At 39.5% G+C, this 26,594-nt stretch overlaps 6 protein-coding genes and 1 long non-coding RNA gene across 8 annotated transcripts; 4 read left to right on the top strand and 3 right to left on the bottom strand.

Annotated features, from left to right (window-relative positions):
* Positions 1-34: 34 nt before the first annotated feature.
* On the top strand, positions 35-3,126 carry LOC117784433 (zinc transporter 9). The gene is made up of 8 exons (XM_034622169.1): positions 35-270; positions 356-1,220; positions 1,273-1,399; positions 1,458-1,864; positions 1,928-2,256; positions 2,318-2,392; positions 2,455-2,568; positions 2,630-3,126. Exons 2-8 carry the CDS (start codon positions 380-382, stop codon positions 2,672-2,674), a joined length of 1,938 nt encoding a protein of 645 aa, XP_034478060.1. The 5' UTR covers positions 35-270; positions 356-379; the 3' UTR covers positions 2,675-3,126.
* A 1,764-nt stretch (positions 3,127-4,890) lies between these two features.
* Positions 4,891-7,688, top strand: LOC117783086 (arylsulfatase B). Its single transcript, XM_034620265.1, has 6 exons — positions 4,891-5,043; positions 5,131-5,290; positions 5,348-5,435; positions 5,499-5,890; positions 6,524-7,259; positions 7,323-7,688. Exons 1-6 carry the CDS (start codon positions 4,891-4,893, stop codon positions 7,519-7,521), a joined length of 1,728 nt encoding a protein of 575 aa, XP_034476156.1. The 3' UTR covers positions 7,522-7,688.
* Positions 7,689-7,933: 245 nt separating this feature from the next.
* On the bottom strand, positions 7,934-10,568 carry LOC117784700 (pro-resilin). Of its 2 annotated transcripts, XM_034622509.1 has the most exons (3): positions 9,537-10,568; positions 9,120-9,254; positions 7,934-9,022 (listed from the first exon to the last, which is right to left on the bottom strand). In XM_034622509.1, exons 1-3 carry the CDS (start codon positions 10,566-10,568, stop codon positions 8,336-8,338), a joined length of 1,854 nt encoding a protein of 617 aa, XP_034478400.1. In that variant the 3' UTR covers positions 7,934-8,335. The 2 variants fall into 2 exon arrangements, with proteins under 2 accessions (XP_034478400.1, XP_034478401.1); XM_034622510.1 differs by lacking the exon at positions 9,120-9,254.
* A 2,398-nt stretch (positions 10,569-12,966) lies between these two features.
* LOC117784532 lies at positions 12,967-14,006 on the top strand. The gene is made up of 3 exons (XR_004617429.1): positions 12,967-13,383; positions 13,473-13,713; positions 13,789-14,006. It is a non-coding gene; the product is annotated as an uncharacterized LOC117784532 (long non-coding RNA).
* Positions 13,415-14,182, bottom strand: LOC117784531 (vitamin K epoxide reductase complex subunit 1). Its single transcript, XM_034622287.1, has 3 exons — positions 13,956-14,182; positions 13,787-13,899; positions 13,415-13,656 (listed from the first exon to the last, which is right to left on the bottom strand). The coding sequence occupies exons 1-3, from the start codon at positions 14,165-14,167 to the stop codon at positions 13,445-13,447; spliced, it is 537 nt and encodes a 178-aa protein (XP_034478178.1). The 5' UTR covers positions 14,168-14,182; the 3' UTR covers positions 13,415-13,444.
* A 3,009-nt stretch (positions 14,183-17,191) lies between these two features.
* LOC117783076 (actin-like protein 53D) lies at positions 17,192-18,550 on the bottom strand. The gene is made up of 2 exons (XM_034620254.1): positions 18,431-18,550; positions 17,192-18,368 (listed from the first exon to the last, which is right to left on the bottom strand). The coding sequence occupies exons 1-2, from the start codon at positions 18,516-18,518 to the stop codon at positions 17,224-17,226; spliced, it is 1,233 nt and encodes a 410-aa protein (XP_034476145.1). The 5' UTR covers positions 18,519-18,550; the 3' UTR covers positions 17,192-17,223.
* A 610-nt stretch (positions 18,551-19,160) lies between these two features.
* Positions 19,161-20,205, top strand: LOC117784570 (superoxide dismutase [Mn], mitochondrial). Its single transcript, XM_034622330.1, has 3 exons — positions 19,161-19,213; positions 19,275-19,331; positions 19,471-20,205. Exons 2-3 carry the CDS (start codon positions 19,297-19,299, stop codon positions 20,084-20,086), a joined length of 651 nt encoding a protein of 216 aa, XP_034478221.1. The 5' UTR covers positions 19,161-19,213; positions 19,275-19,296; the 3' UTR covers positions 20,087-20,205.
* The last annotated feature ends 6,389 nt before the right edge of the window (positions 20,206-26,594 follow it).

Below are 26,594 nucleotides of genomic sequence, written 5' to 3'. Positions count from 1 at the left end.
ATGGGTGGCAACACTGTTAGTTTATTAACCATTTTAATTCGTAAAACCAGAAAATGCAGTAACAAAATTTAAAGTGCATTATTTTACCTTATTAACAAATACTGCAGCTAATTTGGTAGCCAAAGCTTTCCGATTGTGTGCCAGTAATCAAAGCAAAAGTAATAATTCATGTATTAAACTATTCGCATGACGTAGTTGGGTTAAAAGTGAAACCACAACAATAAGGAACGACGTCAACTGATAGAGATCTGTGTGAGCAGAGCGCGCCGTGTAAGTGGCATAACCATGAACTTCTAAAAAGATGACATATTTATATTTATGGATGCGCATGCTCATTTATTTTGTTTGTTTTTAGAGCGCCCTCGTTGCTGATTTAAGGATGTTGTTGCGTGGCGGGCAACTGTTGCACAGCAGACAACAGCAGTTCAGTCGAGCACTTTACCAGTGGAGACTGCCACAGAGCTTCAATGGCATCGGACACAGTGCTCTGCAAAGTAACGAGTGTGCACTGCTCCGTTTGCAGGCACGCAGTCGTCTGGGCGGAGGAGGAGGAAGCAACCATAAATGGTGGATAATGCCGCGACGCTGGAGCACTAGTGATGGCAAGGATAAAAAGGACACGGCGTCTGTGGCAAAAGCCGAAAAAGTTAGTCAAGTAAAAAAGGAAGAGCTGCCTGGGGGCACAAAGACAAAGTTTGAGGTGAAAACGTCAAAGGGCATTCTATCAATCACAACCACCATCGAGGACTCAAAGATTAATGAAATTGTCTTTGAAAAAACAGAGCTATCGCCAGTAGCCAAGCTAAATGAGCCAGCTTTAAATATTGTTGCCTCGGAAACCATCGCACCGACATCGAGTGCTCAGCCTTTGGCCTCACCGCCTGTTCCTCCGCCAGCTCAAATGGAAGCTATTGAAACAGCAGCACCGACGACTCCAACTGTGGCACCTGCGCCAAAGCGACCCCGCTTCGATTACCGAATCTCGCTAGAGCGCAATTTTGTGACGCCCGCTCGGGCAATATCCGACTTCATGCTGTCAGCCACAGATCTGGAGAAGCTGCCCAAGATCAAACGTCGTTCGCCATACGAACAGGAGCCACCCATGACCGTCTACTGGCGGCGAGATGTCGAGGCAAAGGCCTTAGAGGTGTGGGGCTCACGGGATGGCATTGTGCGAGAGCGGCTGAAACGTGATCTGGAACGCAAACAGTATCAGCAAAGTAAGTGGTTTAAAACTCAGACGATAAGATGCTAACTTGTACGACTCCACAGATGTGTTTACGGTCAAGCGTCGCTTGCGTGACTATAGAAGGGAGATGGGCTCACGTACGAAGTTAATACAGGAGAACAGACAGGATGCTGAAAAGTCCGGCCAAGTGGTGGCTACCGCCATTGCCATGTAAGTTTACTTTGTCATTAAATTGGACTATTGAAGAAAACCATTATATTATTCCCAGAAATGCAGCGAATCTGCTTTTTAAGTTTGGTGGTTGGATATACAGTGGCTCTCACAGCATGTTTGCGGAAGTCATCCATTCGCTGGCGGATTTAATCAATCAGCTGATCCTGGCCTTTGGCATCTATAAGTCGTCCCAGGAGCCGGACACGGATCATCCGTATGGCTATATGAACATGCGCTACGTCTCTTCTCTTATCTCCGGCGTGGGAATCTTTTGCGTTGGAAGTGGGCTATCCATTTACCATGGCATCGAGGGCATCATTCATCCGCAGCCTATCGGAGATCTCTTCTGGGTCTATTGTATATTGGCAGGCTCGCTAGTCTCCGAGGGCGCAACACTTGTGGTTGCCATCAACGAACTAAAGCGATCAGCGCGTGTTAACAATATGAGCTTTAAGGATTACGGTAACTTGTATTTTGTATATTGAGTGAGAAAAGGAGAATTTATTAAATGTCTCTTTTCTGCAGTACTTAGTGGCAAGGATCCCTGCGTTAATGTGGTGCTCTGCGAGGATGCTGCAGCTGTTGCCGGTGTCATGATAGCTGCCGCCTGTATGGGTCTGAGCACCTACACTGGATCACCGCTATTCGATGCGGCTGGTTCGTTAGTCATTGGAGCGCTATTGGGTGGTGTTGCATCATTCATCATTTACACGAATGCCAATGCGTTGGTTGGTGTTTCCATATCCATGGAGCGTTTGGAGAAGATCAACTCTGCGCTAGAGGCTGATGTGATGATTCGGGCTATTTACGATGTCAAGGGCATTGATATTGGAAATGGACGTGTGCGCTATAAGGTTAGTTTAACTTCTCATAAATCCCATTACAATCCAAGCTAATGACTGCTCTCTTTTATAGGCTGAGCTGGACTTTGATGGACGGGAATTGACGCGCTCATATTTAGATAAACAAGATCTTAATAAGCTGCTGACGGTAAGTTTTATTAATAAAATAATTAATACCAACTATTGCGATATAAATATTATATTTATTAGACTGTGCGAGGCTTTCGTAATGTGGACGATCTAGAAAGCTTTTTGCTGGATCAGGGAGAGAACATTGTTGACCTCATGGGTGGTGAAATTGATCGCATTGAAATGAATCTACGCGTGAGTACAAATGAATTGAATTGTTTTTTATGAAAATAATAATCTAACTTTATCTTTGCAGACTCATTTCCCAGAAATTCGTCACGTCGATCTTGAAATACTCTAAAGCCTTTGTTGCTGGATGTACTTGCAATCAAAATTTACCCGTGTAGTTTCTATTTATTCCGATAGTCGGTTTAGTTTTGGAAAATAAGTTATGGCTGTTCTTCGGGTGGGCAATGGAAAAAAATAAGGATAATACTTAATAAGCTTAAAAATATAGTCGTTGTTGAATCGTACAGCTAAGTTGAACTTATCCCTTTACAAAATTTTTGTTTTTTAGTCTTGACTTTACTATTTAAGGGAAAAAACTCGTTTATAATTCTGTATTAAAAATTGTAACATGATATATATAGTCAAGCTTCTCTAACTGATATCGACTACAGATAATTGGACATAGGAAAAATGCTATATAACATTTATTTTCGGCTCATTCGGGTCAGAGAAGTGCGACTATTTGAAGAGAACTGCCTAAAATATCTGCTATGTATTATTGAATAAAAATTGTCGCTATTAATTTTAATTAGCAATTTATTTTTGCTAAGAAGCTTAGCAAATTGAAATTATACAACTAAGTGCTTTTAAAATGAAATAATATTATTTTTTAATCCTGAGTCGCTTGACCGCATGATAATGGCAAGTAGAAGGAAGAGGTTAACAGCGATGAGAGACGTCCACATGGTTGCAGCAAGAACTTGAGAATGATCCACTGAACCCAACCCGATAAACTATATAAAATTTCATTCACTAATTACATTCGTTTCGATTGCATAGCAATAGATTCTGTAATATGGATTAGTGCCATTAATATTTGCATTAATAATAATACTACAAAGCAATTTGACCAAATTTATAAAAGTTGTCTATAAAATGTACAAGCAAGAATATGGTATGATTAACATTTATGGTACAATTGCAAAAAAATTGGTAACTTAGCCATACACCGGTACATTGGCAGGGGTCGCTCTCTCACTCTCTTCATTCTGCGCGTGTGTGTGGTTGGCTCTCTGTTTACATATCTCGCTTGACGGCGCGTCGTCGCTGTTAACAGCGCATAATTGATTCCACACGTTTGTACTTAACAGCGCACGCGGCTTTCACTGTTATGCTTGCAGAGAGGCGGCAACGTCGACGCAGACGTCCCTCCAGCAACATCAACAAAAACAACATGGGAGAGGCAGAGAGCTTTAAAATTGGGCTTGTCGAACGTTTTGCTTGTTGGTCATTTCGCAGTCTCAGTTGGCGCGTGTATTAATACAGTCACAAACGACACCAATAAAATTATTAACTGAAAATTTTAGTTAATTATTCAAAAAAGAAAGAACTTCATAAAATTCTTAAGTGCATGCAGAGTGTGTATTAATACCTAATTAATACCTAATTAATTATTTGTATTGAAAAAGTAAAAAAATAAATAAATTTAATATATGTATGTACATGAGTATTATTAATGTTCATGCATATGTTTTGGTGATTGTGCTTGCTAATAAAATCCGCAACTTTATAACAAACATACATGTATGCTGATAAGAGAAACGAAAATAATTTAAAAACTGTGAGTGAATTTTTTGGTCAGCAACGAAAACAAAAGTTAAATAAATAATGAAAACAAATTTTTTTAATGTTTGCATGTACAATTTTGAGCATTGTCTGGGATTTATTTATTGTCCACAATTTACTGTTGTTTGACCCATTAATGGGCTAGGGTCGACAAACTTGACGTTCAATTCGCATGCTAATTAGTTAGTTGGCTGTGGCATTTACATATTTTACCATAGTACACAGTTTTTGCGTTGCATGAATGAATAATAAGTGTTTGATAAAGACATTCGCAAAATGTCTGTCTATGTTGACATTTTTAATGGATCGTACTAGTACCATCTAAATTTAAGATTTATTATGGCGCAATAATTGAAATGGCTTTCGGATCGCTTACAGATTGAGATCATCATAAAGCAAACTTGACATCTATGGCATATTCTGCTGATTCAGTTCCACTTGCAGCCCAGTTACCAATAAGTGAGTCGGCACTTTTTCGACTTCGTTGGTTGCTGTAATGGAAATCAATGTCAATCGGATAAGATAAAAGCCAAATGGGCAATCAATTGATCGACTCTCTGTGCTGAACTCAATGATGCCGTTGACATTACATAAATACCTATACGTAATACCTGAATTTCGACATTGTGCAGCAATTAGATAGCTAATGAGCTCTAATCGTAGCATCCTCTTCTCTTCCTCCACTAACGTTCCATGTTGCAGTTCACAGGCAAAGCAAAAACAATGCAAACAAGACTCTTGCAACCACCCACGATTCGAGTGAATCTGTTGCTGTTGCACATCGTGTTCGTCATCATCATCGCCATCGCTGGTATATGTCAATCAGCGGATGCAGATAGACAGCCGAACATCATCTTCATTCTGGCGGATGATCTGGTAAGTGAGCATAACAAGCAATTTGAGTTCACTTTTTGAGTTTCCCTTTCGATATCCCCTCTCTTTCCTTCCCATCATATTGCTTAGGGTTTCAATGATGTTGGCTTTCGTGGATCAGCGCAGATTCCCACGCCCAACATCGATGCCTTGGCATATTCGGGTCTCATACTGAATCGTTACTATGTCAATCCCATTTGTACACCTTCCCGCTCTGCTCTCATGACGGGTAAATATCCCATACACACGGGTGAGTATATAAGATGACCTTGTCTCTCGGATTTTCTTTAATTTAATCTCTTTACAGGCATGCAACATACGGTTCTCTATGCCGCAGAGCCGCGTGGTTTACCATTGGATCTAAAAATACTGCCACAATATCTCAACGATTTGGGGTAGGTCTGAAATTCCCCACTTGTTAGTAAGTAAATCCATCATCTTCTTATTTTTACTTGCAGCTACACCTCGCACATAGCCGGCAAGTGGCATTTGGGTCACTGGAAGAGGGCCTATACTCCATTATATAGGGGCTTTAGTAGTCACGTGGGTTTCTGGTCGGGACACCATGATTACAATGATCACACAGCTGTGGAGCACGGTCACTGGGGTCTGGACATGCGCAATGGAACTGATGTCGCCTACGATCTGCATGGTCAGCCCACGACGGAGGTAATCACAAAGCACTCCCTTAATGTCATTGCCGCCCACAATGCGACAAAGGGTCCACTTTTCCTTTATGTGGCACATGCGGCAGTCCATTCCGGAAATCCATATAATCCGCTGCCGGCCAACGATGACATTGTCTCCAAGTTAAATCATATATCGAAGTACAAGAGACGCAAGTATGCGGGTGAGTTGTAGAAACAGTTGATATTAAAATGTACGTATATTTATTTTTATTATTTATTTATTAAGTAAATTTTTAATTAATTTTTTTTAGCTAAGACAGTTTGCTCAAAAACTGAATTTAAAGTGTACATATAAAGAAGCTAAATTTTTTCAATCACTGTCCATTGTTTCCATACTTTTGCACTAAGACTTTTTCGAAAACTTTAAACTGCCATAACTTTGTCAAAACTTAACCGATTTCCTTGCGGAATGTCAATTTTAGCACTATATAGCCTCTATTTTGATTCTGTTTAACTGTAAAAATTTCAATTTTTTCAATTACTGTCCATTTTTGGTCCATATTTCCATACCTTTGCCTTGACGCAATTTCGAAAACTTCAAACTGTCATAACTTTGTCAAAACATAAGCGATTTACTTGCAGAATGTCAATTTTATGATTACTTTGCCTCTATTTTAATACTGCAAAATTCAATTTTTTTTCATCACTGTCAATTTTTTCCATACTTTTTCCTTGACACTTTTTCAAGTCGAAGTATTACTTGTCGATTGATCGACTTTATTGAAATTAATAATATTAATTTTAAAAATAAAAAAATGTAATTTTATTGCTTTATTGATTGTTTTTTTTATTAGCCCTGGTTGCTGAAATGGACGACTCTGTGGGCAAGATTGTGGCACAACTGCAGAAGTATCGCATGCTGGATAATTCTATAATCATCTTCTCCACGGACAATGGCGGTCCAACTGACGGTTTCAACTTGAACTTTGCCTCCAATTATCCGCTGCGTGGCACGAAAAACACCCTCTGGGAGGGTGGAGTACGTGGTGCAGCCCTGGTATGGTCACCGCGGCTGACAAAACTCCCACGATTGTCGGAACAAACTATGCACATTTCAGATTGGTTACCCACACTGGTAGAAGCAGCTGGCGGTGAGCAGGCACTTGCCAATCTCAGTAAAGCCAATCTGGATGGAATGAGCATTTGGTCAGCCCTGGTAACAGATGGCATCTCACCACGTAAGACTATACTGCACAATATCGATGATATCTGGGGCAGTTCGGCACTCACCGTTGACGAGTGGAAGCTGGTGAAAGGCACTAACTACAATGGAGCCTGGGATGGCTGGTATGGAATGCCGGAAAAGCGTTATCCGGGTGACTACAACTGGGATCAGGTGACCAAGAGCGCTACCGGACAGGCCATGCAGAGGCTGAAGATGCTACCCTCAAAGGCTGATCAGATAAGATTGCGTAGAGAAGCCACAATCTATTGTCCCCCGAATAGAGGAGTTACCTGTAATCCACTGAGTGCACCTTGTCTCTTCCATATCATCAGGGATCCATGCGAGCAAAATAATGTGGCCAAGCAGTAAGTCGTTACAACAATATTCTTTACTCCTTGATTCTATTCGAGATTTGATTCCCTCTTCAGGTATCCCAGTGTGCTGGATCTTATGCTTAACGAGCTGAAATTGATTAATGCCACAGCTGTCCCACCCTCAAACAAACCTGACGATCCTCATGCTAATCCTCGCCTCTGGAACTATACATGGACTAATTTCGGTGATTTCACTGAGGCTAAGAATAATTTCATTAGCAATTCCCCAAACTTGATACAAAATTGTATCTGAAAATGTTGACTAATCTTTAATGTTATTTCTGATATGAAAATGAGATTGAACTGAAATTTTATGACATTAATCACGTACTTTATAGATACTTTGGGAAACTGGTTATTTTTAGAAGCATATTTTAATATTTACATAATAAAATTGTTATAAAATTTTCAAAATTCAAATGCTTAATTTTCGCTAAGTTTTAAAAGGAAGATAACTAATTTTTGTATCCCCTGATGTTATAAGAAACGTAACTATAAAAGGTGCTTAACGAGATTATAACAGTCTTGGTTTCTGACTTATTGCAGGGATCAAACCATGATAAATTAGACATGCTCCGAAATTCGCGGTATATATTTTTCAGTCGAAATTTTATAGTTAATTTATTTAGGATTTTTCCTCTGTTATTTGAAATTGAAAGCCGTTGTTTAAAAAAATATGTCTTTATTACTTCACATACTTATGGACAAGCAATTCTTAAGTTTAACAAATCTTGATTTGTATATTTTTTTTGGGTTCTTTGCCACTTGTGAGCAGAATATTTTTTTCTGATTTGCATCTACAACAAGTTCAACTTATGCTAAAATGGGATTGAAGTTGGAGTTATGAAATGTTTGTGAACGGAAGATGGGATGAGATAGCGTGAGATGTGTATAGAGTATATAGTCAGGATGATAGACCAATAATGGTAATGGTATTGGTAATGGTAATGGTAATGGTAACTAGTTCATAGTTCTAAAGAGTCTTAAGTTCTAGGTATTGATCTACTTCTTCCAATATTTCATCTCGAATGCTAGCTAGTTTGTGTCTCGGAGTCAGTTTGCCATATTTAATATCTGTAGCCGCTGCCATCGTTGTCGCCATTCTGTCCACCTGGTCCGAATCCGTTGCGTCCCTGTCCGGGCTTGCCGCTGGAGTAACCACGACCGTCGGTGTTGTCCTGTCCGAAACCGCCATCTTGCCCATCAGGACGTCCATTTGAGTAACCCTGACCATCACCATTGTCCTGGCCAATGACACGTCCGCCGATGATCACGCGGCCACCATCGGAGCCACCGTTGCCGCCAGGACGACCGCCGGAGTAGCCATTCTGTCCCAAATCCTGACCACCGGGACGACCGCCTGAGTAACCATTTTGGCCTAGATCCTGACCACCGGGACGACCGCCAGAGTAACCATTTTGTCCCAGATCCTGACCACCGGGACGACCGCCAGAGTAACCATTTTGTCCCAGATCTTGACCACCGGGACGACCACCAGAGTAACCATTTTGACCCAAATCCTGACCACCGGGACGACCGCCAGAGTAACCATTTTGACCCAATTCCTGACCACCTGGACGACCACTGGAGTAACCGCCTTGACCCAAATCCTGACCACCTGGACGACCACTGGAGTAACCGCCTTGACCCAAATCCTGACCACCTGGACCGCCAGCTCCACCGTTGCCATTGGCATCGCCCTCGTAACGGATCTGTGGACGGTATCCCTGCTGATCGGCCTCGTACTCAACGATCTGCAAGGCAATGGGAAAATGGGGAAGATTAGTTACGCTCGAAGTGGCATTCGATTACGAGTGTATCCTGTCCTGTTAGCTAGAGCATCTCGCTTACTTGCTTCCTTCCATCGGGCAACAGAACATTGTACTGGCCGGTGGTGAAGTCACCGTCGCGCATCTCTGAATGCCCAAATGAGAGCCCACTTGGAGCGTCTTCAACTTGGTAATTAAATTCGTACTTAGCGGGTTCCTACAGGGTAGCGAAGGAGCGTGTTGGAGAGAGAAAGAGAGAGAGAGAGAGATAGAGACAGTTCTAGAGTATTGATAGGAATAGAGAGAGAAAGTGCGAGAGTGAAAATAAGAGAGGAAGGCGCAAGCAAAACGGAGCGGTGCATGAAGAAGAAGAGATCTGTGCAGCATTTGGCAATAGAGTGAGCAATTGTGAAGCATTCAGCGTGGAGCTAGTCTTGTTCTTGTGTGTGGAAGGAGCCAAGTAAGAGCCAGTACCCAAATCAAGCTGCGAGCTACTTACATCGTTGTCATAGTCAGCACCACCACCGGCACCACCAGCACCGCCACCAGCACCAGCTCCAGAGGCCGGAGGACCATACGAGTCCGAGGGCTTGCCACCGAATCCACCCTGTCCTTGTCCCTGACCGGGAGCACCGTAGCTACTCGATGGTCGACCATTGCCATTGCCAGGAGCACCATACTGATCGGAAGGCTTGCCAGGAGCACCATACTGATCGGAGGGCTTGCCACCAAATCCGCCCTGCCCTTGTCCCTGACCGGGAGCACCGTAGCTGGATGAAGGAGCACCATTACCTTTGCCACTACCAGGAGCACCATATTGATCGGAAGGCTTGCCAGGAGCACCATATTGATCGGAGGGTTTGCCACCAAAGCCGCCTTGTCCCTGTCCCTGTCCCTGTCCAGGAGCTCCGTAACTACTCGAGGGGCGACCATTGCCATTTCCATTGCCACGGCCAGGTGCGCCGTATTGATCCGAAGGCTTGCCACCGAATCCACCCTGTCCTTGTCCCTGACCGGGAGCACCGTAGCTGCTCGAGGGGCGACCGTTGCCATTGCCATTACCAGGAGCACCATATTGATTCGAGGGCTTGCCGCCTTGTCCTTGGCCAGGAGCTCCATAGCTGCTCGATGGACGTCCGTTGCCATTGCCATTGCCAGGAGCACCATATTGATCCGAGGGCTTGCCGCCTTGTCCTTGGCCAGGAGCTCCATAGCTGCTCGATGGACGACCGTTGCCATTGCCATTGCCAGGAGCACCATATTGATCCGAGGGCTTGCCGCCAAATCCGCCCTGACCTTGTCCCTGACCAGGAGCACCGTAGCTACTCGAGGGACGACCGTTTCCAGGAGCACCATATTGATCTGAAGGTTTACCGCCAAAGCCGCCCTGTCCCTGTCCTTGCCCCTGACCCTGACCCGGTGCGCCATAGCTGTCGGAGGGCGAGGGAGGCAAGTAGGAGTTCACTGGCGGCTCTGGACGTGCCAGCACCGTCGCCGTCAACAACAGCGTTAGTCCGAGTAACTTGAACATATTCCACGTGAGTTGCAAGCTTTCGATTCTCTGATGTAGGTTTGATGAATGTGACACTGCAATTCTATTTTTGGGCTTGAATTTGGGGATCTCTCTACGTTTTGCGCCACGGAGCAGCGCCAGATTCTGACTGATCTCGATGTGCAGCCACAGCGCGTATTTATATGAAACGTTGCAACGACTCGACGTGAGCTGCTCTCCAATTGAAAATGAAACTGAAAGTCTAGGATGCACACACAATCACAGTTATGAGTTGCTGTTGTTGTTGTTATTGTTGTTAGTGGTGCTGGTGGCTACGTGTGGCAACCGCAGCCAGCAGCTGCCACATACGATCATCTTCAAAGCGCCAACTCGGTGCAGTTGTAGTTACATTTTGGAGTTGAGGCATTGTTGCTGTTATATATGTATACCCTGTAACGAGGGTATATTATATATTATATTAAAAAAATATGTAGCAGGCAGCAAGAGGCTTAGCAGACACATAAAGTATTATTAAGTAGATATAGACATGTTCATTTGTACGTCTGTGTGTATAAAGAAACAGACCTCAGTAGTTCCGAGAGCTAGACGCAACAAACTTGCCATGTAGCCTTCTTCAGTGTGCAAACGGATTAAAATTATTTAAAATATTTATTTTTTTTTTTTTTCGAAAATCTCACAAATGTATAAAAAAACCAATTACAATATCTCCGAGTTTCTACGAGCTAGACGCACCAAGTTTGCTATATTGCCATAAATAAAAAAATAGTTCAAGTTTATTTTAAATTTTTGGTAAAAACGACCAAAAAAAAAACAGTTTTAAAGATTTAAACAGATTTCCCAGTTTCTAAGAGCTAGAGGCATAAAAGTTGCTTTGTAGTACCAACAGCTTAAGTCATTTGAGTAATAACATCAACTTAAAGTAAACTTAAGTATAATAAATAAATATATCCGAATCTGCGCTCAAAATTCATCATGGTCAGTTAATAAACTCGTAAGATATATAAGAGACATTTTTACAAGGAAGAAAAAGAGAGCAATGTTGGTGTAAGTGACTATTAAAGTTTTTAAGGGCATGGGCGTAGAGTATCTCGTAGGCGGGTACTCTCGATTAAAGCTTTCTTACTCGTTGTTGTTGTTGTTGTTCTATTGCCGTCTGCCAGAAAATCTCAATCTCAATCAACGCGCTCTGGCTTCAAGCTTGAATCGTCGCAATTGTTTGTCAAGCTTCAGCTTCAGCTCCAGCTTCAGCTTCGATTCAATCTCTGCCTCTGCCTCTGCCACAATCTTGTTGCCACGCAGCTGATTCGCCTTCTTTTTTTGTGTTTGGGGTTACATCTTTTTGGCGAGTGATTGTGTGCTTACCCCTTTTAGGCTCTGCCTCTGCCAGCTCCAGAGTTACATACGTTAGAGCAAAGTAGTCTACTCGGTCGCTAGGTGAATGTTTCAACGTTTGCCACACAATGTTGCAGCTTTTCTTGAATTTGGATTTGGATTTGCGACTCTTTGTGACAAGCGCATCGGCTTTGCGTTTTGTTTGCCTTGTCAAAAATTGAAGAAGATCGTGCCACATGCGACCCCAATTGGGAGTATGGGCTCTCAGTCTGCTCGCTGGATTCACATATGGATACCGATCACAATCACATCGATAGATAGATAGATGGTTAGATGGATGGTTGGATGGATGGATGAATAGATGGGTGAATAGATAGATAGATCGTTCGTTTGTTCATGAGGGCGCAATTCAAATGCGTTTGATGGGTTTTTAGTCTAGCTAACAATTTGTAACGCCTTTAAGAAAACCGAAGATCATGACGATATGACGATCGATGTGAAGCGATTTATTTTGCTGTCAAGACTTTAGAAGATTACAGTAGACATAACTTGAGAAATATGTACTGTATATATTGATTGTTGAAGGATAAACTGATTGATTATTGAAAACATATTATGACGGCTTTTAAGATCATTGAAAAATATTAATAGATAGTCACAATATGTATGAAAAGGTTAGGTTTATACATTAATCAATAAATCATTAGACATCAAAAGGATGAGAGCTCATTAGGTAATCCATTTAAAAATACACAAGATTTAGAAAATTAAAATAAAAAATATTGTTCAAAAAAGTGATCATAGAGAATCCAAATTTTAAATAATGGTAGTTAGGTGATTGAAATTGTTGCACAAAAATTCCAGAAAGAATCAAAGATTGATGTGCAGCAAATAGTAATTTATTTGACGAAAAAAAAAATTTTCTACATTCTTAAGCACATTAAAATAAAAATCTAGTAAGTAAACTTTTGTTTTCAAAATACTAAATGGAAGTTAACAAATTTGTCAAAGTCATCAAATTAATAGCTAGATTTTATTTAAAAAATGTATAAATATTTCCACTGTGCATTAACAACGATGCGCTAATTGATCCATACTTGCAATCCAATTCAGATTTTGCGATTTATGTCAAATTAATTGCGTTCAATTCTCACCTCCCACAGACTACTTTAACTTAGCCGGATTTCAAGAAGTAACAGCAACTCCCACACACGCACACAAACACACAGACACACACACACATACATATACCATCACAGAGCTGGCAAATTAATTGCTCATCTACGTGATTGTAGGCTCCACCTCCGCGTCTAGTCACAAATGTGGGAACGTGCCGGGTGACGGGTTGGAAACTTGAGTAGGGTCAAAAGTGAGCGATTTGCAGACAGAAGAGACCAATACAGATGCAGATACAGATACATATATAGATACTAGATGCTAAACCTTAGAGTCACGTCCGTGTCGGCAGCTTAACCCAAAGTTGACCCACATAATTCAGCTGGTAGCAACAACATATTTATCTTGTACGCTCTTACAATTAAACACTTATATTTATAATTTATTTATTCGGTGGCTGATTTGGTGGCATAGATGCGTTTGTAGCGATCATAGACATCAATGAGGAGCAGCGTGTGGACAGCATAGATGAGCACACAGACGATGCAGCAATCGTAGAGCACCAGGAGCAACAGGCCTCCAAGGTAGAAGCACAACAAGAGGGTGACAATGGCAGCCATGAGTTGCAGCTGGCAAATCCAACGACGCTCATAAAAAGCTGAAGGATAAAGGATTACATGAATAAAATATCTTTCTAAGTTATAATTATGTCTTGGTAATAATCAATTACTAAGTATCCTAAAAAATCTAATTTTTATTGAATCAAAAATTTAAGTAAATTTACTCACAGGAAAGAAAGAGCAGCACATAGAAAACAATGCCAATGGAACCGTTGGGCGGATTCAAATAGGTGGAGGATGAACCAAATATTAGCTGTGTCAAACCAAAGCCACGACCATAGCTGCTGGCGAGGATTAGACATGATATATGGATTGTTATGTATTATGATGAACTCACTCGGATTTAAATACAGCTGTGCAGCTGACCTGTTCCGCCAGGTCGCACATGGCCGTGTAGTTTTCATCGTAGTCCAGTTGAATTTTCACATATAATGAATATATAGAGATGACCAGTCCACAGATGCACAACCAACGCAGGCGGACGCTGCTGGGCGTGGCACTAATAATTGTGGACTTTTGCTCCGGGCAACTCAGATTGCTGGTGCACATCTTCAGGCTAACACGGATAATGAGCTCAGGTCCTTCTACATTACAACGACCAGCTGTGGCAACCTGTTGTTGACCAGGGTTGCCAGGTTGCCAACGGTTACACTTGATATTATGTTTTACATAAAGTTCTCTTTTATTTTTGTGTCATCTGACAACCCTGTTGAAAGCTGCGCAGTACAAAACAATCAGGACTCGCAGGTCATCCTTGAATTCTATTTATAGCTGCATTTGTATTATCCTTTCTGAATTAATTTGTGTTGACAGCAGAACAACAGGTGTAAATTTCTGTTTGTTGTTGTAACCAAAAATTAACATACGTAGATGTTACGCAGAGTAAATAAAGTTGGACTGAAAACGAGCTTTCAAAGCTTAATATTTGTTTGAATTAACTTTTGCTACTTTTATTTGATTTATGTTTATTAATAAATCTTTAGATGAACTACTTCAAGTATTATATTTAATGCTGTAATTTAAATATTTAAATAGTATTTAAGTGTTTAATATTTAATCAAAATTAAATTGGAGGATGACAAACAACAAACAATGTAATCCCACTGAATTTCAAGTCATGCGACAATCTCGATCGTTTCTCGTTCCCTCGCTTCCCTTCCCTATCTTAAACAGGAAAATACTTAACGAATAGTTCCAACACTCCACTTTCAGTTACGCTCCAATGTATGCATAAAAAATTAGCAGCTGGGCGACATATCCACATGTCTGGCAAACTGGCCCGGGACAGACAACTAAGTAGAGGGAGACAAAATGCAATAGACATGATCATCTTGTAGCTTGTATTCACGACACAATGATCCACCGCTTGTCTGAATGCTTACCCCCCCAACTCCAACACCTCCCCGGCTCCTTGTGTTTTCCAAACTGGAGACATGAGTGGAGTGTGTTGCTGTGTGTGCATGTCCCTTTTTAATTTATAGCATCACGAATTTAAATTTATGTACGAGTCTGTACTTAAAAGAGATGCCAACTAAACTCTTGCTCAAATTTTTGTTCAAGATTTTTTGTCAATTTCACAATCCAAAATTATATCGAAAATTGCAGTAGCCTCCAGAAGGCTAGAACAAAAGGTACGCTCTCTTTGAGATGGCCAAGAATAGCGCCCGCTGGCAAAGTGACGTGATAAATTTACGCAACCTTGGAGCAGGCGAGTGACACACACATACAACAAATATAACAAACAGTCACCGCACTGACAATAACATGCAAGCTAGCTAGACTTCAAAATACCCTATACTTAACTGGAATTTCCTCAACATGTCAAGTATCTTCAAAGAGTTGAATGATTTAAAAAAAAACTTGTTCTTTAATCTTGATAATGCATAATTATTAAAATTATTTGCATATTTTTATTGCAATAATTCAGAGTTAATTTATTTAAATAGACAAAATATATTTGTAAAAATAATTTGTATACTTTAACTGCTTTTATAAGAATATTAAGATGATGTTGCGGACTTCAAATATACATAAAATTAAAGCCTTGTTTTAAATGTATGTCAGTTGTTCTATATTTAATTTTAAATGAACTTAGTCAATGGAATATATTAAAAGGAGTTATCAACTCCTTCAAAAATAAAACTCAAATCTGTAAGCTCTGAATATTGCTAACTTATTTAAATTAATCATACAGTCGACTGTTACATTATTTACTACAACATTAGCATACCCCTTTGGCATACTCATGAGTATTACAGAGTATAACAACTTGGCATCGTTTGAAGCGCCCTTCGCAGCTGTCAGTTGCATTAAGGCTCAAACACCCAGTTGACTGGTTAACTGAAATGTGTGCAAATAATTTGGCCAAAATGGAGCAGAAAGTTTATTGAACTTTAAACTTCAAATAGAAATCGACGTTGAAATTGAAATATGCAGAACATGGTTGCGTTTAGAAGGGCCAATGCGAATAGTGGTAATGTTAATGTTAATGTTGTTGCTAATGCTAATGCTAATGCTAATGCAGCTGCAACGCCAAGAAGTTGGCTTGAAGTGCGCCACGCGCGACCCTCGAGTGTTGCAGCCACTCGCTGCACTCGCAGATCCGCGATCAAAAATTTGTATCTTAGAAGTGCACAAACAAAAGCGCCTCAAGTGCAGCTGACGATGGCAACGGCAACGGCAACGGCAACAGCATGATGATGATGATGATCATTATGTTGCCGTTGAAGGTAATGCGTTGTCATAAGATTCGCAATTCGCATTCGCCTTTGTTCTGCTTCTCAGCCCGCTGCACGTGTCCCAAAGATGGAGCAGTCTTTGGTTATCGAAGGAAGTTAAGGTTACAACGACAGCAAAAACATCACTTCTATCATTATTATTATTGTTATTGTTGTTGTCAGTGGTTTTCTGCTTGCGTGGTGTTGCAATTTGGCAATTGGCAAGCGCCTCATTTGTATGCGTCACGGGCTTAATAAATTCCCAATTAATTATAATCAATATTGTCACCGTTATATAATGCTAATGATGTACATTTAAGTCGCATTTTTAAAAAGAACAATGGAGTCAAGGAATCAAGCCAAAATTTTTGAACTGATGCTGCTGACTGAGAACTGCACTTCGAAGTTGACTTTTCTTTTTGTTAGACAAATTAAGACTACAAATTTATTATGTAATTTATATAAATTTATAAAAATTAAATAAATGAATTATATGCTGTTTTTAAAAATTGAATTAATCTCAGGAACCTAAAATTTTCTTGTAGTTTTTTTTTATCTTTGGATCTTATTAAAATATAATATAAAATAATTAATAAACTAGGAAATATATAAAAATATTTGAATGTAAATGTAAAAGAAAGAAACAAATTATATAAGAGTCTTATAAATTGGGTTAAAAATCAGTCGAGTAAAAGAGCTTAAATATTCCCCTTACATTGTTTATCATATTATTAAATATAATCTGTGTGCACAATTTATATATTTGTTGTCGTTTGGAAATTAATTTAAACATATGTATGTATATAAAATATAGAAATAATTATTATGAAATAAAAATACATTTTCTTTTCCTATTTTGTGTGCTCCTGCCGATAGAATTTTCTAGATCTAGAAGCACTTGCGGTGTATAATGCTTGGACCGACTTCATCGTACTCCGAGGCATCGATCCACATGTTCTGGAAACTGGAGAGTGATGCCAATACTGATCCACCTGACCAGACGGCAAAGCATCGCTCCGGATTGGCGGTAATTTTAATGCGCATCGTTGATGGCGCCATTGCCGCAATGTCCTGTTGCAGGCGCACCTCGATGTTGCGAAACATGGTTGTGCCGCCCGAGAGCACAATGTTGGAGTACATGTCCCGGCGCAGATCCATGTCGCACTTAATGATCGAATTGTAGATGGCTTCGTGAATACCTGCCGCCTCTTGGCCCAGCATGCTTGGCTTAAACAACGCCTCCGGGCAACGGAAGCACTCGTTGCCAACGTTTATCTTTTGGCCATCGGGCAGTTCATATATTTGGTCCAATTCACCCTTGTGCGCTGCAAACAGTTGCAGTTCCTCCTCGAAATTGGTGGCCACATAGCAGAGCTTTTCTTTGATTTCCCTGACGATCTCACGCTCAGCACTGGTGCTCAACGTGAGTCCACGTTCCATGAGCAGTTTGCCCAGATAGTGGGTGAGATCCCGTCCAGCGAGATCCATGCGCATGCAGGCGTGCGGCAATGCGTAGCCCTCGTAGATGGGCACAGTGTGGGTGACGCCGTCGCCAGAGTCAACCACAATGCCAATGGTACGTCCGGTGGCATAGAGCGAGAGCACGGCCTGGATGGCCACATATAGTGCGGGTACCCGGAAATTCTCAAACATAATCTGAGTCATCTTTTCGCGATTCTTTTTGGGATTCAGTGGCGGTTCTGTGAGCAGGACGGGATGAGTGTCTGATTCGCAGCGCAGCATGGCGTATGTGTGTTTCCAGATCTTCTCCATGTCGGACCAGTTTGTAACCACACCATGCTCAATGGGATACTTCAGTGTAAGTATGCCTCGCTTCCTAACCGCATTATCCCCAATGACGCAATCATCGATGGCCGAGTCTAAAATCACATTCAAATGTCGTGGCCTTCCCACTATTGAGGGAAAGACAATGCGAGGCGATGATTCTGTGGAGAATCCCGCCTTACAAATACCAGATCCATTGTCGATGACCACAGCGGTTGTGAGATCTTCCGCACTCATCTTGATAACAGCTGCAGGTGCAATTAATGATTTAAAAGTGATGCTGACCTAAAAACCAGTGCCGAAAACTTACGATGCTTTAGAGATTTGAACAGAATTTGTTGTGCCTTTTGGTCGGAAATATCGATTTTAATTTTCGAAGGCACATAAAATCGAGACATATTTTTCTGTGTCCCCTCAACATGTTAGTTTTAGTTCATTCAAATTGTAACGGCAACGAAAAGCGAGCGTTGCTCATGAAAATATCTCAAAGCGCAAAAATGAGCCATAACGCAAAATGAGCTAACGAACGGTTGAAAGCCTGGAAAGCAAGGCTGCCACACTGTTTAATTTAATTAAATCCAAAAATTTATCGAAATTCTAACAAAAATTCTGCAAACATTTTTAAAAGTCTAGCTTTATTATTATAGAAGATTCAGATATTAATAAATTTGGCAAATTGATCAGAATCCGTTTGTTGTTCGACATGACTTTTAAAGCAAGTTGGCAGCGCTGCTAATTTAAACATGCAAAAAACTAAAAAAATAAGTAAATTTGATGAACATTTAAAATTTGAAACTAGACAAAATCGACATTTTATTAACATTTTGAAGTTCGTCAGCGCTCGGGATTGAAGTGAGAAAGATTAATTCTAAAAAAAACAAATAAGACAAAAAATTCTAACAAAAAATTAAAAATTTCCAGCTAAAGAGAAATTTTCGAAACAAGGTACAAAATTTCAAAATACCTTTTTTCGGAAGTGTACGTATTTTTTCAACTAAGAAAATCGAACCAGATCAAAAATTTTTACTGGATGGGCAGCCCTCGGTGTACATACTGTCACACACACACACATACTGTCACAATTGAAAATCAGGTAAAGAATAAATTACATTTGTTTTCTTTCTAGCAAATTTATAGTGTTTTTTAAATTTTAGTTCTATTGTAGCAATTGAGAAAATGTTTTTGGTACGCAACATTGGAAAATCAGCATGGTAAGTAAAGGCAATTGAGTTGTTAAATGCAAGACAGATGCCGGTATATTCCGGTTACATAAATAACGCGTACCACAATGACCCTGAACTTAATAATCTATTTTCGTTGTTGTTGTTTTTCCCCTTCCCCGGGGTACAGGACCTCGGTGCGATCCAAACATTCGCTGCCCAAGCTGCCATATGATTATGCAGCCCTGGAGCCGATCATTTGCCGTGAGATTATGGAACTGCATCATCAGAAGCATCATCAGACCTACGTCAACAATCTGAATGCCGCCGAGGAGCAGTTGGAGGATGCCAAGAGCAAGAGCGACACAACGAAGATTATTCAGTTGGCTCCGGCCTTGCGTTTCAATGGCGGTGGCCACATCAATCACACCATTTTCTGGCAGAATCTCTCGCCCAACAAGTCAACACCCAGCGATGACCTGAAGAAGGCCATCGAATCGCAGTGGAAGAGCTTTGATGACTTCAAAAAGGAACTTAGCGCTCTCACCGTTGCCGTTCAAGGCTCCGGCTGGGGTTGGTTGGGCTACAACAAGAAGACGGCCAAGTTGCAGCTGGCTGCGTTGCCCAATCAGGATCCCTTGGAGGCCTCCACTGGACTTATTCCCCTGTTTGGCATCGATGTCTGGGAGCATGCTTACTACTTGCAGTACAAGAATGTGCGTCCCTCGTACGTTGAGGCCATCTGGGATATTGCCAATTGGGATGACATCTCTTGCCGCTTCCAGGAGGCCAAGACGCTTTCATAAGTCGCTTAGTCAATAATCTCTATGTTTAATTTAATCAGAGGGCCGTAGGCTCACTCTAAAGATAGTCTGAAATGTAGACTAATAAAATTGGTAAATCAATAATTATCTCTTCTTGCTAAGATATGTTATTTGTTGTCACTTGGCTTTTCTAAGCCAATTTTCTTTTGATTTATCAGTTTTTGGAAGAAACTATTTTTTCTTCTAGAAAGTTTGCAGCACTGAACAAAACCTATTCCTCAGTTTAATTTCCCAAACAGACAAAAGGTGGCGCTATATTGCCAAATAACTAAAAATTTAAATCTTGCGCCCTGGTTTGTTTTCAACTCGTCAATTTAATCGATACACCCTGTGCCAGCTGTTTTGTGGGCAGTCGTTTGCCAACACTGGCTGAAATGGCATCAGCTGTTTGCTGGCCACAACAAAAACAAACCCAGGCTGGCCGACGCCTGAGTGGGCGGAAAACTCACTTAGCGCGGCTTTTCCCAGCTTTCCCACGCTCGGGTGCGCAACTGCAAACAATTTCCAACACGCGTAACATTTGGGACATGCACACAAGTCAGAAACTCTTAACGTGCGTTCGCGTTCGGTTCGGCTTTGCGGAAAATTGCAATGCAAATGCGCTGCAAATAAAACAAAGGCCAACAACAAATTTTTAAAATGCCATCGTTTCAACAATAAATAAATATTCGAATAAAAATATAATTAAAAACGGTAAAAGGTAATAATTACCTTAAAAACAGAAAAAACAAGTGCAAAGTGAATTAGTGAGAGTGTAAGAAATAACTGCGCCAAATATCGGCGTCGACAGCGCAGCAGCAGAGCAGCAGCAGCGAGCGACAAATTTTTATTGAATGTGAGTAGCGTGTTTATTTTGTTTAAACAATAAATATCATTGTATTCACATTTGTCAATGGTGACGGTGACTAATGCACAGCGTAAAAATGTATTCGACAATTTTTGTGAAAAATCAATATTCCAGGGCTGGACTGTTTAACAGTGTCCTTAAAAGCGCAAACGCATAAAATAAAGTTCTCTCTTATCCTGTTGCTGTTGTTGCCAGCTGTTGTACTGCTTCCATCCATTCCCTTTGCTCTCCTGATTCGTACACTCTTCGTGACGGACTAAAAATAAACGCCTTTTAGATTTGTTTTTGGAAATTGCCACAGCGAGCATATGGTGCAACCTGTCATCAGCATCAACCAACAAAAGTCTGCTATCAGACGCTTTCACATTTTCTGTTGCCTACCGCAAGGCGCTGCCCACGCTTTATCCTCTTGTCGTTGTTGTTGTTATCGTTGTTATCAAATTGCAAATTGACCGCGTGCTCCATTTGACAACTGACGTCAAAGTGCTGCGAGGAGCGCTCAAACATTTCAAGTTTCCACAAACTGACATTCTCTCTTAGCTGCTTTTAATTACGAACATGCTACGCCTCCTTTTCTTAATTACACTTTCGATCAAATTTCTGAAAATAAAAGCCATATTAATAGAAGCAATATAATTAATTATCTCAGGCTATTTATCAGTTATCAGAAACTATTTGTCAGATTTGTATAGATTTTAACTGTGGGTTTTAATTCGCTTTAAGCTTGGCATTTAGAAGAGATCTTAACATATACATATTTCATTTTGATTTCATTTTATTGTATTAAAAACCATATGTTTTTAGCATTAATGAAATTTTGAATTAAAAGAGCTGTAAATATTTTTAATGGTATTTGATTTTTTGTATTATTAATTCTGTGCCAGTTTGTACAATTAACAAAGTAAATATGCTAAAAAAAAGAACTTATTTTTCCTAAATAAATATAAATATCAAATGTAGAGAAATAATGCTAAAGTGACACTGATTATAGTAATTATTAGATTAACTATCTTATCTACCGATATACTATTCAATTAAATAATACAATATTTGTTATATAAAATAAACAGAATATTATTCTAATAACTGACAATTGACTTTGTTATTGTACACATGACCCATGACTTTTCATTATTTAGTCTTTACCTATTATGCGACGCAAAAAGCAATTTGTTCTGCGTCGCACAATAGCAATGCCCATGTCCATGTTTATGTCCATGTTCATGTTCATGTCCCGTGTCCATGTCCATGTGGGTGACAACGTTTCCTGTCCAACTGCCTGGATGTGCGTGGGCGTTCTGTTTCCTATTTGCGCATCAGTTGACAATGCAAACTTTTCCCTTGTGCGTCAAAAGAGCAGCTCTTGATTAGGTGCAGCCTGGTGGCAATTCAAGTGTGATAAAATAAATGAAGTGACATCTCAACTTTGGTTTTTTTACTGTGTTTATTGTCCGATCAAAGTAAAACTAAATCAAAATTCCTAATATTTCACATTTTTTTTTTTCGTAAATTATAGTTTATACCATACTTTAGATCTGTAGGTTTTATAGTTTCTTTGATTAAACTGAACCAAAGATGCTTATAAGGACTATATATAGTTTATTGGGTTGGGAATGCCACTATCTGACCGCCACTTAAATTTACCCAATTTTTAATGAACACAGCGTATAAAAGTTAAGCAATTGTAATATAATATTTCTTCAGTTTTAATAGCCTTCAAGCTTGCTGCAATATTCTTATGCTTGCTGTTAAAGCCACATAAAAAGTGGCTGCAAAAATGCATGAATAAATGAATACATACTAAAAACATACAAAAAAAACATCGCACAAAAGTTCACATCGCATTTTAACAGACCGAATATATCATTTACTCTTAAAATAAGAATGGTATAAAAATAACTTTTTCAAAACTTTAAACTTATGAATTTCCGTGCTTATTTAATTTATAAATATAATGTATTTATAATTAATTATATATAATCCTATCCACTTAAGAACTTCCATTATTTTAAATATCTTATGTTAGTTATGAACCCAATAAAAAATGTGACGGACCCTCAACTCTTAAGTTGGGTTAGGGTAAAACAAACAGCGAAGCAATAAACATAAATTTCCGCTGTGCGGAAAAAATATAAAAAATGAGAAAAATGGAGGAAAAAAGTAGTTGTGAAAAAAAAACCGCAAGCAGTTGCCTGGCATCGACTTCACCTGGCTGAGCACTTTATGTTCAGAGGGACATAAAATGGCTTCCTGATGCACACTTCTGGCAGGCACTTTGTTTTAAATATTACAAAAATTGTATTAACACACTTGGTGTGGCAGTTCCCTTGCATAATTTTGGATACCTTTTGGCATGATTAATGGGTCCAGCACTTTTAAGTGTTCTTTATATTTGCCACAGGAACAGCTAATTTTGGTCAAACAGCCCCCATTTGGGGGTAGTGCTCAAATTGCAGTTGACGATGCAGCTGCCACTTGCAGCATAGTAAATGTTGCAGCCACATGCATTTTATGGGAGTGGGGCGTGGCTAGTTGGGCGTCTCTTAGTCACATTTTCGTATTCCTGGCATGGCCAACTTTCGCTACGTTCAACACGCGCGCCTAAAAGTATGCTCGTATTTGCTGACCTGCTGGTGTGCGTGTATAGCACACACACAAGCACACACACATACACACACAGAGGCAGTGGCGACAAGTCGGCACCGAAAGTTACAACATTTCTGGCAATATTGCCATTAGTGGTATTCGTGTTATAGAAAAAAAGGAATCCGTAAACAGACCTTGAAATGATGAGCTGCTTTTCAAAATAAAAAGGGAAGCAAGCGTCAAGCAATAAAGTTGAAGTGGCAACTATTTAAGATTCTGGCAGCTACACTAACAGAAATTGCATGACTATTTAATTTAATTTTTATTTATTTTCAAGCAATATAAATTTAAACTACAATAGAATTCAGAATTAACAATAATAATATACAAATTAATATTCAAATGTTAATTCTCGGGTGGTATTTAAACTTAAAAAATTGAACAAATATTCTTTTAAACCAGTTTTATCGTAGTAGAGTTTGACATTAATGTCTATACTTTTTTCTCAATATTTATTAATTTAGTTGTTTAACTCAGACCTTGACTAGACATTCAAAAAATGAGCATAAATCAAGTTTTGAGTGGGTTTTCAATTACAGATTTAATTAACAGAAATATGATCCTTAAAATATATTTATAATATTTTGGAAAGTTATATGGAAAATAACTATTTGAAATCAATGCAATTCTGAGTTTCAATTTGAAATAAATTTAGATGAACTCAAGATTAAAGTCGTAAATGGTATTTTCGATTTAAAATTTCCATCGAATGCTACAAATTTTAGCTGACTTTAAGATTTTATCAACTTAGTTGTTGCAATTTTTTTTATGGCATTGTTTCTTTGTGTATTTGCCAGACGCCAGTTGGTTGTTTGCCTCATAAAAACCGAGTGGCAGCCAAAGTGTGAGTTGCTTCTGCTAGAAGCTTTTTTGGGGTTGGGAGCTAGGCAGGAAACGCGCGCGCCTCGAAAGATGATTCACCAGCTTGACTGCTGCTCCTGCTGACTTTGTAGGTGCCAGTTCAAGCAGCAACTGTGGCAACTGTGGCAACAACAACCAACAACTTGGCACGAACATGCGCCTTTGTGTGAGGACTCTCTGAATGAGTCATCCGCTTTGCTGTGTGAACTGTGAACTGAGTGTGTGTGTTTGTGTATGTATATATCGTATTTATATTTGTGTATTATTTTTGCGTGGGACATGGCGCTGTTTGCTTCTTGCTGGCACTTCGATAATTTAAATAACAAATCGCATTTGGTTTATGTACTAGACTTAATGGACAACACACAGACGTCGCCATTTGCCGCTTGCTGTGTGTGTGTCGCCCAGAAAGAAGGCGTTTTTGGGCGTCATATAAATTTTAATTTAAGCTTAATTAAAAGCTGACAACACACACTTGAGATTAATTGAATAGCCTGGAAAGCAAAGCATTAAATTAAAACAGAATTTCAATTGAAAAATTATAAATACGCCTCAAGCTGTGCTTTAGATTTTTCAATCTTTTTTGAGGTAGTCAAGTGTGCATTTTTAATGACTTGAAAGTCAGCGAACTTGACACATGACGTTGCAACAATTTGTGTAACAACAAGCACATGAACTGTCATTGACATTGACGCAGTCTGTGTGGATGGATGCACTTGGAATGGGATTGGTGAATGTGCTTCGAGTCAATGGCAGTGCCACAAAAAAACAAAAAAGATAAGTACGTCAACGACCCGCCCACGTGTTTCTTCTTCAGATACTCCCTCTGTGGCGTTGTACTTAAAAATCCGTTCGATATTATTTGGGTTGGTTCGTCCTTAACTGCGCAGCAAATAGAATTTCCATCATATCCCCGCCGTAATTTACACACATGCCAAAAGCACACACGCACAATTCTTGAAACGAGTTTTTAGACAGAGACAAAGAGATAGTAGGGGCAAAAGAGAGAGAGTGAGCGGAATAAAGCTATGTGTGTGGGCGAAACATCGTTAACAGGACTCGTTGTTGATCCTGTGTCTCACAGCAAAAACACACAAAGACCTTTAAGCAGATTTAACTGCAGTTGTTTGTTATTTTTAATACTTTTCCTGACTTTTGCATTTAAATCATGAGATTATACTGTTATTCTCACTGAGAATTTTTCAGCCATTATGCATTGTGTTTGAAGTTGATGGCAATCTGGGTTTAACAATCATATTAGTTTTTATCTGCTTTAAAGTTGAGTGTCTGAGTAAAGCCTATATGTATGCAATTTTAGATAATCTGTCAAATACTCGTAGAGAAAGGAAATGGCCAGTGTATCTAGCATATAGGGCTAATTAAGACATTGAAAATACGACCCTAACAAACATATGTTTCTTTATTTTTAATTTGTACACATTAATCAAACTATTTTTCCCAATTTTCGATAAAAATTAAATTTTGTCAATTGCAATATAAATTTTTCAAAGCTTATAGTATTAAAGAAAAGAAATCGTTCGAAACACTGATATATTATCACAATTCGCGGCACATATTCCTGCATAAAAAGCTCTGTTGTTTTCATTAACATTTCTCTGAAATATATATTGCATAGAAAACACATTTGCACTTTTATTTTTAGTTTTTTAATATTTTTTCAAATAACATTGAAGAGGCTTGCTGTAAAGTTGTATCGAAGGTGTTTTTATTTAATAGATAAAATCTACAGATGGTTACCAAACGATTATTTGAATATCTTAGTAAACTAATAATAACATAAAAAATTCCTGCTCACCATCTAAAAAGTAGGTCGAGAATGTAGATTTTAGAAATTAGAGAAAACACACATATTTATGGCAAAACTGTTTTTATAAAAAAAAAAATTGTGATGACAATGGGTTATATTTTTTCGTTTTGGAAAAACTAATTTGTTTTAATATATATAATGAGTTTATTTCTTTAAATGTGTACAACACTTATATTGTTCTTAAACAATATACCTCTCTCATCTGACGCATATGCATCCTTTATGATTTAACTGACAGATGTATCAAGTATTCTTTGCATGCGCACTTTATCAACTCACCTGCTGGTTAACTGTCATTGTCAATATGC

Source organism: Drosophila innubila, assembly GCF_004354385.1.
Source record: "Drosophila innubila isolate TH190305 chromosome 2R unlocalized genomic scaffold, UK_Dinn_1.0 1_C_2R, whole genome shotgun sequence".
NCBI classification, from domain to species: Eukaryota; Metazoa; Arthropoda; class Insecta; order Diptera; family Drosophilidae; genus Drosophila; species Drosophila innubila.
Note: the sequence above shows the minus strand (reverse complement) of the source record. Positions and strands in the feature narration are given on the sequence as shown.